Source organism: Molothrus ater, chromosome 3 (assembly GCF_012460135.2).
Source record: "Molothrus ater isolate BHLD 08-10-18 breed brown headed cowbird chromosome 3, BPBGC_Mater_1.1, whole genome shotgun sequence".
In the NCBI taxonomy this organism is placed as follows: Eukaryota; Metazoa; Chordata; class Aves; order Passeriformes; family Icteridae; genus Molothrus; species Molothrus ater.
Genome location: NC_050480.2, coordinates 58693262 through 58710809, shown reverse-complemented (window position 1 = coordinate 58710809; position 17548 = coordinate 58693262). Strand labels below are relative to the sequence as shown.

The 17548-nt window shown below is 38.2% G+C and overlaps 1 protein-coding gene across 3 annotated transcripts in view; it reads left to right on the top strand.

Annotated features, from left to right (window-relative positions):
- LOC118700172 (ectonucleotide pyrophosphatase/phosphodiesterase family member 1) overlaps positions 1-17548 on the top strand; it is a 53050-nt gene that overhangs the window by 8707 nt on the left and 26795 nt on the right. Inside the window, exons 2-6 of one of the 3 annotated variants that reach the window (XM_036404561.1) lie at positions 6888-6960; positions 8450-8566; positions 11400-11525; positions 11695-11755; positions 16743-16840. In XM_036404561.1, coding sequence (XP_036260454.1) covers positions 6888-6960; positions 8450-8566; positions 11400-11525; positions 11695-11755; positions 16743-16840 — 475 coding nt within the window. Of the gene's footprint in view, positions 1-6887; positions 6961-8449; positions 8567-11399; positions 11526-11694; positions 11756-16742; positions 16841-17548 lie in introns of those variants that run through there. The other 2 variants (XM_054514333.1, XM_054514334.1) reach the window with 2 other exon arrangements.

Sequence of the window (17548 nt, the reverse complement as noted above, 5' to 3'; positions counted from 1 at the left end):
ATATCAGTGTACTCAGTAAAGACTTATAATGAATAGCTGAAATTGTTTGAGTTGATCTTAAAGGTCTTTTCCAGCCTAAATGATTGTATGAAACCTGATTTGTCCTGCATTCTTCTTATACTGCTTGTGGTTCTGCAATTATTTGACACTCCTAATAATCTTGGTGTTTTACAGGATTTCTTCACTTATTCTTTAAGGTCATTTTGTCTTCCTGTGGAAGTTAATATTGCTGTCATGGTGGCAGTTGTAACAGTATCTGACAAAGAAAAATGGATGTGAATATAGGTTTACTTGGTATATTTTGTGGTATAATCAGTACCCTGTAGAAGCCACCCCCTCTGTACTCTGTTCTTGTCACAACTCTCATGACAGTAATCTAAACAGGAAAAGCTTTGGCTTCATTCTTGAAAAGGGACATCTGGAACAGAAGGGCATGAAGATGGCTCAAGGCCATATTTTGAGATCCAATTTTGCTTTTATTTATGAGTCAAGTGCCAGTTGTTTGCAAAACAAATTTTAGTTGGCATAATTACTAACAGTTTCTTTCCTTTCTATGCAGTTGTGCATTCATATGTGGTTGCCACTTAAGCGGATGACATGCAGTGGGCTTTGTTCTGTGTTCTTAGTCTACTATGTTGAATAAAAGAATTGTGCTTGAAAGTACAATGTTTACTTTTTTTCTCATAACATGAGTTTTCTTTCCTTAGGTTTTTACAAAAATCTACTTGCTGATTAAATAGTAGAGTCAGCTGCTACCTGCTTTTTGTCAATTGAAGTTTTATTTCCCCTTCTTCTTGGCTAGCATATTGTTGCACTTTAATTTTTCTCTAAATTCTCCCATGATCTTAAGTGCAGTGATAAGGTAACAGCTGGGGTAAAGCTTTGATAACAACAGCTCAAGTGCTGATGACTTCCTGGAGAGTATGTACCTTCACAGTTGGGCAAGCAACAAATAAGAAAAATATTTTAGATTCCAGCTGACTAGCTGACAGATGCTAACTCTTCTGTCTTTTGGTATCTTTTTGTTAAAAGCAGATGCTTGAATAGTTTTGGAAGGTATTAGAGATCTATAGTATGATGATAGTCTTCTGCTGATAATTCTCTACTGAGTGAAGTGTTATCACTCTTTGGTGAGCTGTGTGAAGGCTTTTATAATACCTTACAGTGGCTTAATCTACATTAAAATCACTCTTGTCCTTTGAATGGCCTTTGGTTGCAATAGCACATAATAACAGTCCTGAGAACATTCAATAGAAAGAATGAGAGTAGACATCCTACGTGCCTCTTTGAGGAAGAAAAACAATAATGCCTATGCATTTTCATGGTAAATAGTTCTAGCTCTCAAAACGTTTTGGGTGTTATCTCCAGCATTTTGATCCACTGACTTCAGAATTATTTAGTCGCCTCCAGTGTTGTACAACAGCCAGGACCTGGGAGCCTCAGCGATTCTCCTCCTGCTGGCCTCTATGAGTGGAATGTAGATCAACAGAATCAAGTCTTTGTAGACCATAAAAATATTTACAAATGTGGAAAGAAGAGATGACTGGTGCAAGAAGGAGGTGGTGCACTTGGTTCAGTGCTGATTTACTTTTTTTTTTTTAGGTGATTTACTAAAGTGTTACTTAAGTAGCTGCGCTGGTGTGACTGAAGTATCTACCTCCTTTCAGTTTATTAAAATTTATTAAGTAACCCCTGCTTTTGAATAAAACGGAGCTGTTGGCAAGGGGTTTATGCTGGTTTAAAAATAATTTTTACAAGCATGAGTAAGTGTTCTGCTGCCCCTGGCAAGTGTAGATAAGTGTAGTTTTTTTTTCCTTTATAGAGTATGCTGTCTGCATTTTTAACTGTCAGAAGGTGACACTGTTCTTGCTTGAAATTCATTATTTGTTACTGTGTTCTTTACATTTTTGCAGGTGAAATTCTTTCTCGTAGATATTTTAGTGTTAAGGTTCAGGTCAGTAATCATCTATTCTAGGTGCACAAAACAGTGAAAACACAGCATGCCTTTCGCAGATCCCAGTGGTTTTGGAAAATTCCATGGGTTTTCTTAATACTGGCATTACAGACCCTGTCTAGACATCCTCCCTTCATGGATACGTATGACACAACTGTGAGAACCAATCATGGAGATTAGGATGGAAAAACATTATTTTGCATGGTTTCCTTGATAATTGCATAGTTGTTAATGGATGTATCTTAAACCTTGGAGTGACAAGTTTTGTTGGCCATGGAATACCAGGGATGAAGGAAGGGAGACAGAAAGCAACTGGGTACATGGCAGGCAAGGAGTGAGGAAGATCAACACAGAAATAAATGTAATTCAGCATGATAATTCCTTAAAAGAAGTATCAGTACGTTCTTTGCCAAAGAAAATATAGAATACAGAATACAGAATGAGGAGGGCAATGGGGGAGGTGGACAGAGCTAGAGAAGAATGAAGAGAAAGGGACAGTAGTATTAACTGTGTACAGGAGGACTAAAATGTGATAGGAAAGGTGGCAGTAGCTAAGGCCAGTGAGAGATTTCTTTGTGTGTCAGTAAGACCTGTACAGCTGAGGAGTCTCTTTGGGATCAGGTGTTTGCAGCCTGCATGCTTTGCTGACTCCAGCCCTTCCAGCAGCTCCCCAAAATTACTGCTGAAAAATTCTCTTCAGCTGCAGCTCTAGAGATGAGTGAGGGAAATTATTCTCTTCTCTAACCATGCCATCATATTTCCATTTACCCAGCTCAAAATGAAAGGCTTTTGAAATAAAAGGCTTTTGAAATGTTCTCGGGATTGCAGTGTTCCAGACTTTCAACCACCTATTCCCAACCATTATAATTGTTTACAAAGCAAAGCTTTTATTGCTTCCTCCCACGTAAAGGAAGCAGTGATGGGACAAAGATTCATCCCTAGATGACAATGTTTTTGTGATTCCAAAACAAACTTTCTAAAAATTATTTTTAAACCAAAAAAGGACATTTTCTTCTCTGCAGTTGTTACTGTGTTGTTTTAAAAACCTTTGCTCAGATGCGACATTAGAACTGAATCTGACAGTTTGTGCTAGTAGCCTCATAAGATACAGATCATAAAACTCTAATTTTCTACTTTTGTGTATTACAAGGCCAAGTTCTTTAATTTTACTTGTTTTCCTATGAAATATTGGATTCCCATATTCTTTCTTAATGGCACCTTGTTCTCAATTCTTGCATTCTCTTTTGAGTGGAAGAATATGGCTGAGAGAGAACAGGTAAGATTTCTTCCTATGGTTTAAAAAGGCAGATTAAACCTTCAAGGCAGGTGTTATGTTGACAGTGTGGTAGTAGCTAGAGCTTTGAATTTGGTGCTTGCTGCAGGTTGCTAAACAAGGTCCTTGTTAGTAAACAAGCATGCATGCAGCTACTTGTCTTTGTATGGATTAAAAAAATATACAATCTTTATGTAGCAGGCTGCAGCATCTCCAACCTGACCTACCTGTATGTAAAGCAGGTCAGGTAAAATTAGTAACCTACTTGCTGTGGTGAGGTTTTCTTATAGAATCACAGAATGGTTTGGGTTGGAAGGGGCCTTAAACATCATCTAGTTCCAATCTCCCTGCCATGGACAGGGGCACCTTCTACTAGGTTCCTCAAAGCCCTGTCCAACCTGGCCTGGAACACTTCCAAGGTGTCCACAACTTCTCTGGACAGCAGAGATATGTTGCAATATAGAAAGAAGCAAAGTAAACTGGTTCATCTTTAGGGTGCAGCAGTGAGATGCAGTGAGTATCTGGATCTTTAAAAATAGTTTGAATATTCATCATCATCTACAGAGTTGATAATCTTAGCGCCTTTCCACTGACAATAGGTCAACTACTGGTGTAACACCTCTTACTGTGCCTAGTCAGGACTGCTGCTGCTGGCCAGTATTAGCTGCTCATTATTGTTCCAGCAGAACATTTTGCCATTTGTGTGGATAATATCCATGTGACTGAAGTCATTCAGGCTCAAAATAAAGCTTCAATTCAAAGCCTTAAACAGTAAGCTGCAATTGCATGAGGTTCCACTGGGTTAGATTTGGCTGTCCTAGAACACTGTCAGATGTTTAATGGGTAAAATTACTGTTTTTGTAAAAATCTTTATTAAGTGTTAAAGAAAGAAAGAAAGAGAAAATCAGAAAGGAGGGGGAAGCTTTAGTGTTTTGCAGTAAAATATTTTTAAGACAAAAATTTAACCTAATGGGACTAAGGTTAAGAAAACAAAGGATTTAATGTAGTGAGTCGAGATTTTCAAGATCTTAATATATAATTGCATTTAGTATTGCATTTTATAGTATTTTGTACCCAAAAGAGTACTCATGTGCCTCAGTGAATATAATCCTTTTGTTTTTGCTTCTTGGAATTATGTTCATAGAAGCATAAAACTGACAACCTGGAATATAAGACAGGTTGTGATGTTTGTGATAAAACTGTTATTTTATTACATTTGGCGCCAAAATCACAGAAATTATTTGGGAGAATTTTAGCAAAGTTCTATAAGCTTTACATTGAGAAGTTATTATAATGCTGTCACTTTTGGGTGGGTTTTATGTAGATTTTATTTTTGCATTAGTGATTAAACTCCTGCATTATCTACACTGAAACTCCATCAGGGAATATTAATAGTCCATTCAGTGGTCCTGCAATGTGTTTTCTGTACAGGGATGCCTTAGGTGGCCAAAATCCCGTAGGTCGTAGGTCTAGGTACCTATTTGAAGATATGGGAACAAAGCTGTTACAAATAGAGTAGCTGTGGGTTTTGCTTGTTTTAAAGCATGTTTGTGTTCACATCTCAGAGGACATTCTACTTCTTGATCTTAGTAGTAGGGCCTGGTGGGAGCAGAGAAGCGATAAATCTTCGCCCTGAAATAAAATGTTCTCAACTTGGCTTTTAAAAGATAAATTAATCCATTTGTAATTTAATAATAGTAACAATAACAGAATAATAATGTTAAAAGGACAATAACAGGTCTTGCCTTCTCCACTGATTTTGCTGTGCTTTGACATCTTGCATTTGAAGTGTCACCTATCTCCCTGCCCACCTGCTCTTATCTAGGTGATATTTTATATGAGGGATTTGAAAGGTCCAGAACAAGGTCCATCTTACATTGAAGATAATGTTGTTGATACTGATGTAACAGAAATTGTTGATGCTGCACCTGTTAGTATTCTGATTTCAAAACAAAAAACAAAAAAAAAAAAACAACCAAAAACAACAAAAAAAGAAAAGCACAAAGCTCTGTACTTGTGTTCATTCGTGATAGCTAGGTTGAATGGAGACTTGTATATTTCTGTAAGTTTTTTCAGATGCAGGTGAATAGATGATGCTATATTTTTTTCCTTTTCAGTCTTTTATTATTTTGCTTCTTTCCCTGTCAATTCAAAGACTGTAATTTAACTGAAAAAATGCTTATTTCTTTGCTACGTGTGATGTTGAATAAGATTCCAGTGACTTCCCTGATTCAGAATTCGAAGCCACAGCTTCATCAGATCCAGTCTATTGCTCAATTTTAAAATAAATGGTACTTTGAAATATTTTTATATTGATTAGTTTGGTTTTTGATAATTTTTAGTTCAAAAATTCAGAGTAATAGCTGAATTCCAATACTACACATTCCAGAAATTGCTTTCTTACTGTCTTTATTAACTGCTTAGTGAACAAAATTGCATAGTAAACTGTAGAGTTGTTAAAAGCAACACAAATAGTTTTTAATTACTGAAGTGCTCACGGTATTTAAAAAGAATAAACTTGAGAAATAATTAGGTGCATTTTAAAGTGGAAGGAATTTTTGCCACATCACATTATGATTCAGGCATCCTACTCAAGGCTGACTCAGCAGATTTTACTGATGGGAAAGGAGGAAAAAATGGACAGAATTGTGTAGCCAGGTATGTGAAGTTATTGAAGTATTGCTTCAATGTGATTTTTCTGCAGAAAACAGTGACTGGAAAGGTGGTATGAACACTCTTTCCCTACCGAGATCTCCCCAAATTCTTACGTATAAGAAAGCCTGCATTATTGCAGCATGTTCTGTTTCAGGACTTCTGGCAAAGTACTTTATTACATTCTGCACTTAAATAGAATAGCTGTTGTAACTGCATTCTTGACTTCTCTTTAATTACTGTCTAAGCACTGATAGTACACTTACTTTTTCAAAGAGTTTATGGAATAAAACCAATACTTAATGAGGTTAAAAGAAATCTGTTTCTGCATTTGAGTAGGCATTAAATCCTGCTGTGACCTGCTAGACCAGGGTAATACAGTGCTTGTTCCATAACTTCAGTACATCCAAAATCCATAATGAAAACAGCTGTAGTTTCTGGTCAGTGCAAGACACTGTGGTCAGCCTTAATATGACATCCCACAGTTGCTTACCATTGTGTGGACCCAGATCTAGTATGAACTGGATACTAGGAAGTGGGAAAGGGTTTTCCTGCCTAAGAAAATTATAGGTATCTCTTGAGGGCTATGCCTTCTGTTTGTCATCTATGGTTAATGGCAAAACTTCACCCTCTTAGAACAACATACAAGGAAGGAGTGGAGTAAAAAAGTTTTCTATAAAATGTGTAAGAAATAGAAATATATCATCATGAAAGAATGATATAAAGAAATCAAGGAAGAAATGATGATATATGTCTATGCTAAAGGACTTGAGAAGAAATTATATACATAGGCCCAGTTGTGACGAGCATGTTCACACACTGCTAATTAATTGCAAACAACATGACTACTTGTGGAAGTGAAAACTGCCAGTGAAAACAGTGAAATCGGCCTCTAAATCAGCATATTTATGAATTTCAGTACAATTGTATAGCATTACAGAGAAAATGAGCACTTCAAAACCATTCAGTGGTAATTTAATATTATTTCTTTTCCTTCCTGTCCCACAGGTACTCTGTGTCTGTGTGTTAACGACAATCCTAGGATGTATATTTGGCCTGAAGCCTAGCTGTTCAAAAGATGGTAAACACTATGTCTTTTATTTAGTAATGTTACTCAACAATTCCTTTTTTTTTTTTTTGGTGAATTAATTTTCATATTATCAAAATGCTACCCCCTTCTTGCTGCAGGAGGAGGATTGCATGCATTGCTTGAAGCAGCATCAGTAAGAGTGGAATAAAAATACCAGAAAATAAACCTCAGGTGTAATCAATAATTGTGTGTACTCACTTGAGAGGTAAAGTGATCCTGGTACTCAGTGTCTGATCTGGCAACTTCCATGTATCCCAGCTGTCACTGTGGTGAATGGCTGGCTTTTTTCAGTTCACCATTAAAAAAAACCAAAATGAAACAACAAAACACAACAACTTCTATTTCATGTTGTCCTGGAACATTTGTTTTTCATCTTTTCCAGTCAATTATGGAGGTAAAAAAAAGGTTATTTTTTTTACTGGTTAGAATTGTAGCCTGAAAACATTCCTGGTGGAATTCCTCTGTCTGTTTTCTGTTCTGAAAAATATGTGGTTTTTTTCAATAGTGAAGTTTCTTCAGGTAGAAGGTTACGAAAGATTTTTTTTTTAAAGAAGTTAGGCTTCACTTTGGGAACAACTATGAAGAATAATTTCAAAGCTGAACATAAAATGATTTTCAACAGAAGTTCAGTTTATACAATTTCTGTTACAATATATATAGGTTTTTTCTCATTTTATTGCAGCTCTGCAATATTGGTTCATTAGTATCTCATTTTCCTAATATCACACACCTCAAGATTCTTCAGAAGATGAGCCAAATGACGGATTTCCCTCACTCCCTTCTGGTGATTGCTCAGGATTAGACAGTGTGACTAAATCCTTTATTTTTGTTAATCCTTCACATCACTAATTTCTAGTTGGGTGGTGGTGGGGTTTTTTAGGGTTTTTTGTTTGTTTGTTTGTTTTTATTGTTTTGTTGTTGCTGTTTGGTTGGGTTTTGGGGTTTTTTGTTTGGATTTGTTTTTAAAATTTTTTTTATGATTATCCCCCTGCTCTCAGCAACACCAATCTAGTGGAAGAATGCTATGTCTTTTTTTGATATTGAAATTGAACAAAAAATAAACCTGTAAGCAGTATACTCATGTTTGTATCTCTTGTGTCTGCTTTGGAACAACCATCCTTACATCTTGAGATCTTACATACTCTGAGGGCCTGTACTCACATCTTCCTGTGACACAGGGGCGAGGACAGTCACAACTAGCTTTTATTTCATTGGTTTCTGCCAATACTGAAACACGATGTTCCTGCTAAAAGAAAACAGAACCTTTTGTTCAATGTGATGAAAAATTATTTTTGTTCAGTAAGAGGAAATTAGCATTTGGTTGGATCAAGTGTTTCCTTTGGTTGCCACTGTTTTTGCAGCCATCCTGTACGTTGGAATCACCAACTGTGTCATTTCACATGCTGGCTGTGTTAGTTTCTTTTGCATGTTGACTGATTTGGGCTCAGCCACTGATATCTAACACTATCCAATATTACAGTGAAAACCTGCAAAGGTCGCTGCTTTGAAAGGACCTTTGGAAGCTGCCGTTGCGATAAAGATTGTGTCAAGCTTGGAAACTGCTGCTTAGATTACCAGGAAACGTGTATACAACCAGGTAAGGATGGAAGAAACTGAGGGAGCAATCTCTCCTGCTCTTTGACAGGGGACAGCTCAGCGTGCATGAGTACTGCTCTGGTCAGGGCTTAGTTCAGATGGGCTGTGAATGCAAAATGGGGCTACTGAGCAGCAGAGTGTTTCTGATGCCACTCATCTTCCCCATTTTATTCTGGGCTGCATTCCTGGATGGAGTTGCAGTGATGATGGTGGTACTGGGGACTCCTGTGGAAACATCAGGGCTCTGGTACAGCTGCTGTTTCACACAAGCAAAGGTTGTATTTCACCCAGCTGGACTACTTAGGAGCTGACAAAGCCAGTAGGCTGGCTTTCCCATAGCTCTCCTGTGAGAAGAGGCTGCCACAGACTGTGCTGCTGCCCTCCCCCTTGGAAGGAGGAGGAACAATGGCAACTCGAGGTCTTAGCCAGCTTTTTGTTTGCTGGTGGTGAGACAACAGTAACCCGCATTGTCCCTGGCATCAGGGATAACTCCTACGTTCTTGGGCAAGCCTGGAATAGAAGTGCATTCTGCATATTGCATTTGTCTGTCATCGCCTGAGTGAAAAAGGGGAAGGACAGAGCAGCTCTGTGAAAGCTGCCATCTCTCCCTACCCAGCTGCTCAGGCCCACAGCCTTGCTACTCCCCTGCCTGAATGTGAAGCAAGGGTCATGAGCATGAATCAAGGCAGGATGACAAAACAGATTGCACTGGTGAAGGATTGCGAAATGAGAAGCTGCCATGATTTGCCAGAAGGCAAAGGTCAAAGAGACAAACGTGTGAAAAATACCTAAGAGAAATTTTACAAGGAAAGATGTTAGTGTGGGTAGAACAACAAGTACAGCACTTAACTATTTTCTTTCCTTTGGTTTTGCCTTTATGCTTCAAAAGCAGCATTCCTTTCAGATAAGTTTTTTTCTTCTTACTCCTCTTTATATACATTTGATTAATTTCTGGGTGAGACCACACTGATACATTTAAAGTTCCGATGTGGATGTTGAAAACCAAATGATTAAACTGAGCTCAGATCCCTGCTTCAATTGACTGCTACTGAAAATCAAGTTACACATATATAGTTGATATATCCAGGTATGTAATCGCAAGGGTTTTACTCTGTTTTCTTACATCACTCCTCCTGAGTATAAAGGTTCTTTAGAAACAAACTGGAGAGTCTGTCTTAGCACTAGGAATATGAATGAATTCATTGGTGCTGGGTTTTGGGTTTTTTAAAATTAGACCTAACATCAATGGAGAATCAAATTCTAATTTCCCAATAGTATCATGTAACTCGAACCATAATAGATTCTTCTCTCTCTCATGGAAATAGAGATCTATTTGATATTAGTGGAATTACTGAAAGTGAGATTAATCTTCTGACACTGCTTTTAGGGATCTCTAATTGCTAGTCATGTATGAAAATCATTGAGTGTCTTCTGCTCAAACATTTAGATTTGGCTTCCACGTTTTTGTACGTTCCCTAAGTATTCACTCAGCTGGTAAATTCAATGTAAAGGATTTATTTGTGTTTATGACTGCTAACAAATCATAGAATCACAGAATGTGCTGTTGGAAGGGACCCATCAGGATCATGAAGTCTGACTCCTGACCCTGCATAGGACGGGCCAAGAGTCACACCATGTGCCTGACAGTTTTCCAAATGCTTTTTGAACTCTGTGAGGCTTGGCACTATCACCACTTCCTTGAGGAGCTTTTTCCAGTGCCAGCCACCTTCTGGGTGAAAAATCTTTTCCTGATACTTAACCTAAAGCTCACCTGATGCAACTTCATGGTCTTTCCCTGAGTCCTCTCACTGGTCATGAGAATGAAGAGCTTGATACCTGCTCCTCTGCTTCCTCTCCTGAGAATGTTGAAGACTATAATGGAGCTTTTCCTCAGTCTTCTCTTCTCCAGGCTGAACAAACAATGTGACCTCAACTGCTCCTCATAAGGTTTCCTCTCCAGACCCTTCACCATCCTCATGGCCCTCCTTTGGACACTTTCTCATAGTTTAGCACATTGTGGCACCCAAAAATGCCCCTAGCACTGGAGGTGAGGCTGCCCCAGCTCAGAGCAGAGCAGGACAATCCCCTTCCTTGCCTGGCTGGCCATGCTGTGCCTGATGCCCCTCAGGCCACGCTTGGCCCTCCTGGCTGCCGGGGCACTGCTGACTCATGTTCAACCAGAACATCCAGGTCTCCAGATGATACAATGTATTGGAATATGCCATTCAGAGAAACCAATATTGTTCTCTAATAAAATCAGCAGTGGAGCTGAAGTCAGTAGGTCTTCCTGTGAGCTTATGTATAGAGTCTTAAATAGTGGCAGTGATGCCTATTACTAAGATGTGCTGAAAGAGGCTGGAGTGGCTGATGATGACTGGTAAAATCCACTGTGACTTCAAATGCAAGTCAGAATAAATTAATGCTGCTCAGTGTTTTCTAGGCATTCCAAATTCAGGCTAATTTTTTTTTAATCTGGTGGAGTTTTGGGGCTTTTTTTATAGTATGAGCTTAACAAATTAAACCCATAAATTACCATATTTTAGAAGATCTGTAAAATGAATTCTTTCTGATCTGTGGTATTTATACCCATATGCTGCATAGTTGTATTCAGATGATTGTGCTCTTGGATATTTACTCATGGGTGTTCCTACTTCCTGAAGTGCTAAAGTTTGTGATACTATGCGTGTATGAGATAACTCATTATCTCTATTACACCTGAGGACTATTTCTCAGTGAGTAGAGATTTGAGACTGAACTTAACACTTGCTTTATTAGTTCTGGACTTAAAGCAGTATTAATCATTGTGCTGTCCTTCTCTCTCACCTGTTTTTTAGCCCACATATGGACCTGCAATAAATTCAGGTGTGGAGAAAAGAGGCGACTAGAATATCATTGTTCCTGTTCAGATGATTGTGTGGAAAACAACGATTGCTGTGTTAATTATCAAGCTGTTTGTAAAGGTAAGTATCATCAACAAATTGCTACCCTCTTTCATATGTACCTAAATTTGTGTAAACGGAGCAAGAACATAATATGACTTTAAAAGCATCTGGTAGCATGAAAAAAACCTTGCATCTATCAGTAAGAATGTACTGTCTTAAAAAATATATTGCATTCATTTGTTTTAAGGAGAGGCAAGCTGGGTTGAAGAAGAGTGTGAGAACATTACTGAACCTCAGTGTCCAAAAGGGTGAGGAAATTTTATATTTGCGTAGCTCTGCTCTTTGCTTGCATTTCATTTTTGACATTGTGCTCCCTGCTGTGCCTTCCTGGGACCTGCTTGCCTTTTACACACACAGTGAAAGCAGCTGCCAGACAGAGATGAGCACCTGTTCAGCCAGCATTTGGTGGTGCTTACCAACCCATCAGGTTGCTCTATCTCAGCACTTGCTTGGCTTGCAAGATTTGCCTATTCCTCAGTCCTGGTGTTTCTCACAGATATGTGTGCCCTGGGTGAATCTGCCTGGTTGCCAGTCATATTATTGACCTACGTGTGCTACAATATCCATCATTCCAAATATTTTGGGACCTATCCAGCAATCTTAGACTCCTGTCTCCCTTTCTTGTCTCTTTAAAAGACCTTTCCAATACCTTGCATTTTCCAGCCTCAGGACTGCAAATTGTGGGCAGATCTGTGTTCCAGCTCTACCAGGAGTGGGACAACACTATTTGCAAGCTGTCTGAATTACTTTCTTTAAAAGGTATAAAGTGCCAAGGGATCCTTGTATTCTCTGGCTCAGCTCCACATTGGGCCTGCTCCTGCAAGTTATGTATACAGTGTGTGAGGAATGACTCATGTGGTTTATGGCATCAGCACTCAGGCTTGAATAGTACAGCAAAGCTCCCAGCCAGGAAAAAAAAATCTTGTATTACTTGAACTGTTTTTGCTGTGGGATCTTCTGACTAAGTTTGTAGTTAAAGTTGACTATAAACTATGGCTGTATATCTAGGCTGTCAATAAAAGGGACTTCAATTCTAGGTTGATTTATGGTCCTGTAGTAAATACTTACTAGACATGTTATGGGACAACTATATTCTTTTCTGTGTAGTATCAAAAAACACACACCTTTTTATTTTGATTTTGAAATTATAGCCCAATGGGATATTTCTAGTAAAGTAAAAGCATTTTATTTTGTGCTTATGTCATTACAACTTTTACTTAAGATATTTAAATCATGCTATTTTTATTCATTGGCCTTATAATACTGTCAAACAAAATACAAAATATTTCCATGTGAAATATTTCATACCAATTGAGTACCCTTCACTCTGATTCAGAGCACTAACAGTTGCTGAACTTTCAGAACCTTCATCAGGACAGAAACTGGAGCTTCTGTCCAGCTTAGTCCAAGTCCCCAGTAATCCCCTATGTAGGAAGGGGTGGTTCTTGAAGTTTTTGTCGTTGAATTTTGTTCTGAGTTCAGGAGCCATTTGGGACTTCTTGCTGAGAACTCAGTCTAGAGTGATGATTTCTCTAACAGGGTTAGGAAGTGTTGCCCCCAAGAGGCTGGTAAACAAAGAGTCTTGTGCAGATCCACAGTCAAAGTTACTGACCTAAATGCTGTAGGGCAACTCCTGTTGGTTAACTTGTTTTTAGGGTTTTTTGTTTGTTTTTTCTGTTCAGCTCATGAAAGGGATACATAGTTACCCCTCTAAAATTGTTTTGATCCTGGTAAACCCCAAAATGTTGCAATAAAACCCAGCCCAGGAAAGGGTGATGTGTGGTCAAAGCTGAATCAAACAGTGTTGACTGAAGGTTCATCTTGGACTATTAGCACACAAGCCTCTCCCAAAAGTAACAACTCTGTAAACAATCCACTACTTCCTATGCTGTGTGGTAGGCAGTAGTGCAGGTGAATTTAGTTGCAGTGCTTGTTCTGAGACTTCAGGATATCAATTCTGATTCTGTGCATATTAATACTGCATATTTTGTGGGTTCAGAATGCTGGTTTTATTCTGTTTTAGTTTTAGCTGGGTTTTAGCTGTTCCTGTGCAGAATGGACAAAAGATGATACAGCATTCAATGAGGTACTTAATCTGAGAAATCCCACTGATTTCAGTGAGATCAACTGCTCACTGATTTCACTGATCAACAACTTAAAATTAAGTACAAAACAAAGTCTTTCCAAAACTGGGTTCTATATTGTTTAATAGGATTATAAAGTTAATAGGCTGTAAGACCTCAGGAGTGATCTAGTCATTCCCACCATTTTAGGAGTGAAATAATAGTCAGACAATTTAAACCTACTTAAGCAGGTTATCCTAGTACTTACATAGATGGCTTTACTGATGACTTTTTGCTGTCTTTTTGTGCTTCAGGCCTATTACTATTTGCCCTATCTTCACTGAGCTGTAAGAGCATCTGGTTACTTACTCCTCTTTGCTGATCTCTCTTTATATTTGGGAATTGCTCTTATGCCTCCTGCTGAGGCTTTCTGGAGATTTAGTGGAAAGAAAGCTTTTCCTCCTGTGCTTTATGGCTGTATACAGGCAGTATGAATGTGTGTGGGATGAGAAGTCTTCTGTGTATTACATTAAGCTTTTCAAGGGAACTTTCTTTTCCTTCCTATTTTGTTTTCTTTCTATTTCTTTTAATTATGGTCTAACCTGCCTGCAGTGAGGGAGGTCAACTTGGCAATGTGTTCCATGGTTCTGGCCTCTTGATCATCCAGAAGACTGGTGAACCTACTAGACCACAGCAAGCCTGTGTTGCCTGCATAATGTTTCCATAGAACCCAGTTTATAGGAGGGGATAATTGCTACTGCATTTCCTTCAGTTTGGAGTCAGGATGTGTGGGATACCTATTTATCCAAGAGCTGTGAAACATGCTTGTCTTACTGTTTGGACACAGCCAGCATGAATCACCAACAGGACCAACACTTGAGCCTCCCAGGCTTGCTTGCTCATGACAGCCCATTCATTCAGTAGCAAGCACAGTCTTGGCCACTGACAGGAAAAATGCGTGGAAGTGGCTGATATACCTCAGAATGGAGCTTGGGTCAGTTTGTCTGGGGATTTTACTGGAGCTGTTCCAAAGAGAGTGTGGTTTAACATGGTCTGTCATGGTTTGCTTCCCTGAGCACTAGGGCAGATCACTAAATATATGAGTTTTGGCATGTGTAGAGTGTACAAGAAGTGAAATGGGCAATTGCTGTCATTGTGGCAATGGCCTATTTTGCCAAGTTTAATTTTACATGTGAGAAGGGGTCAGTAGCTAGATTTCCAGACAACCAAAACATGTATTTAACAGTTGGTTTACTTGTAAATGCCAAACCAGAAACAGTTGCGTAAAGTCCCTTTCTAAGTGCTTGTTTTAAGTTTGGTGGGGTTTTCTGGTTTTGGTTTGGTTGGTTTGTTTTTTTTTTTGTTTTTTTTTTTTTTTTTTGTTTTTTTTTTTGTTTTTTTTTTTAAGTTAGACTTGTTGGTAAGTAAATTGAACAGACTTTGCCTCAAAGTTTGCATTTTATTGCACAGAACTTTGCAGTGAAGACTTTTAGACCTCTGCACTGAAGTGAATCAATTTATTGAGAAGGGACATGGAGAAGGTATTTGCAAAACTTGAGGAGATCAGAATTTGTGGTGCAAAAAATACTTGTAATATGGGCAAAGGTTGTGCATAAAGTTTCCTTACTCTGTTCTGCCATATGGCTTTAGTTTCGACCTGAAAATTATTCATTTCTTATTCCCACCTGTGCCAAATAAATTAAAAAACAGGCTACAAACATACATCTTAGAAATGCATCTAAAGGTTTTATTCCATCTGAGGTATAGGGTAGGCTATGTAATAATTCTGAATTAAGTATAAATCCTTTTGGCTGAACTGTTGTCCGAATTGTTGATTAAAATTTTCTTAGGATTGACATGTTTTGGTTGCCCGACTATTCCTGAATTTACATTTGTTTGACTGACACACAGCTTATAAATTTTTCATTTGTAAATGGCTCTTCAGATTTTTTTTGTGACGTACATTACTAAAGAAATTGTCAACACTTTATAAATAATATTTTTCTTCTATCCTCACTGTTTTATTTTTGGAAACTAGAGTATAACAAAGTTTTAAAAAAAGTAAATATAAAAAGGGAAAATGAGCTGGCAATAAACCAATATTTTAATGTTATAATATTATAAATAGTAAATTGTTTTATGAAATTCCATATTTTCAATAGTTATTGCTGTACAGCAGTGATTTTTTTTCAGTCTCACATGCCCTCATGTCTATAGGTCAAACACAGGGTATGTTTTCTTCAAGGAAGAAGTTACTGATGTTACAGAAGTTACTATTCCTGTCTGTGATGCAATGTTTTAAGTACTTACAGTTGGAGAGAAATTGTTTGAACAGGGCTGAATCTGGGAGCAAGTCAAGACTGGAAAACATAGGTCCTGTGGAGACTGGAAGGGGAGATTTTGTTTTTGTTGGTTCCAGTGAAATCAGTATCTGAATTTATCTGTAAAGTTCCTAGCAGAAATGCTGTTACAGTGTTTCCAGTCTCAGGGCCACATTTTTGAGTTTGGAGATTGGTAGGACTTTTGGAGCAGTAAGCAAGTTCTTTTGGTTGGATAATCTTCATAAGATGAGAGGAAAAGTATGTGTTTTAGTTGCTGATTTAACATACCCTGTACATTAGACTTGTTTACAGTTCTGTGCACTGTATGTATGTATATATATATATATATAAAATCATTTTCTTTCATCTAGGTTACAGCTTGTTCAGGAGGAAAGTGAATAAAGGAAAGTTTGGCCTTGCATTGCCTTATTTCTTTCCCTGCTCTTAGCTCGGAGTGGGAGAACAGGGTTGGAGGGGCTGAGTGTTGCTTCAGGGGACTGATTTCAAGCTAAGGAGTACCAAACCCACCAGATGGATCACCTGAGCATCTTAAAGGTGGTTCACCTTAAAGGTGTGCTTGAAATCAGGCCTTGCAATGACTTTTCTGTGCATGCCCTGCTGCAAACCTCAGTCTCTTGGGGCACGGATTGTTCTGCCCACCTTTGAGCAGAGGGACCGGAGCAGTTTGCTCACCACTGTGCCAGCAAAACTTCTGCTGAGGAGGACTTCCTTGCCCTGGCTTATAGCCCCATAATGAACATTTCCACTGTCTGGGGAAACTTTCTTGAAATGAGTGATAGGAAACTGTTTCTCAGAGTCTGTCTTTTAATACTCAATTTCTGTTTGTTCAGATTTACCAAGTCTCCAGTGTTACTATTTTCATTGGATGGCTTCAGAGCGGAATATTTGCAGACTTGGGGTGGACTTCTACCTGTTATTAGCAAATTACGTGAGTAGTTTCTTTGTCTAAGAACTATTATGATGTCTTACCTGAAAAAAACCCACAAATGCAGCTTTCCTCACTCTTTAAAATCCTCACTCTTCTGCCATTATTATGGAAGTTGTTGCCCTAAAGAACACCCATGCACAAAGAACTTCTAGTGTTGGAGAGTGGAAGGGCAAGAAAGAGAGGGCTTGAGGAAAGGGCCTTTTTGATTTTTAGTGAAATCTTATAAGTTATAGCCCCTTTTATATTTAGGAGCTGGGGTTTTTTGTGCTGTGAGGTTATTTTATTCAAAATAGAAGTAGATTCTTTTTACTCTGTAATGCATATCATCTCATATTTAGGTGGAATGGCTTTGGAAAATTAAAAACATTTGAATATATTTGGAAAAAGAAGACAGAGAAGGAATAGACTAAGAGGAGATGATACAGAAGGGCTGATAAAAATGAAATGAATCCAAGAAAACCTTAATTTAATAAACATTTCCTGAAGAAATATTCCTCAGCTTTTTTAGTGTCTTGATTTGGTGGTGTCTAAATAATTTTACTTTTCCTGTTTCTGTTTTGGCTGTGGTCTGTAGAGAACTGATGGTATTTCTTGTCTGAAAAATATGCCAATCTTCTTGACATTCAGAAATTACTACCTGGGGTGCCTGGTTTCAGTTTGACTAAAAATAAATCAGTAAAAATACTTGCTTTTTTACACAGTGGTTGG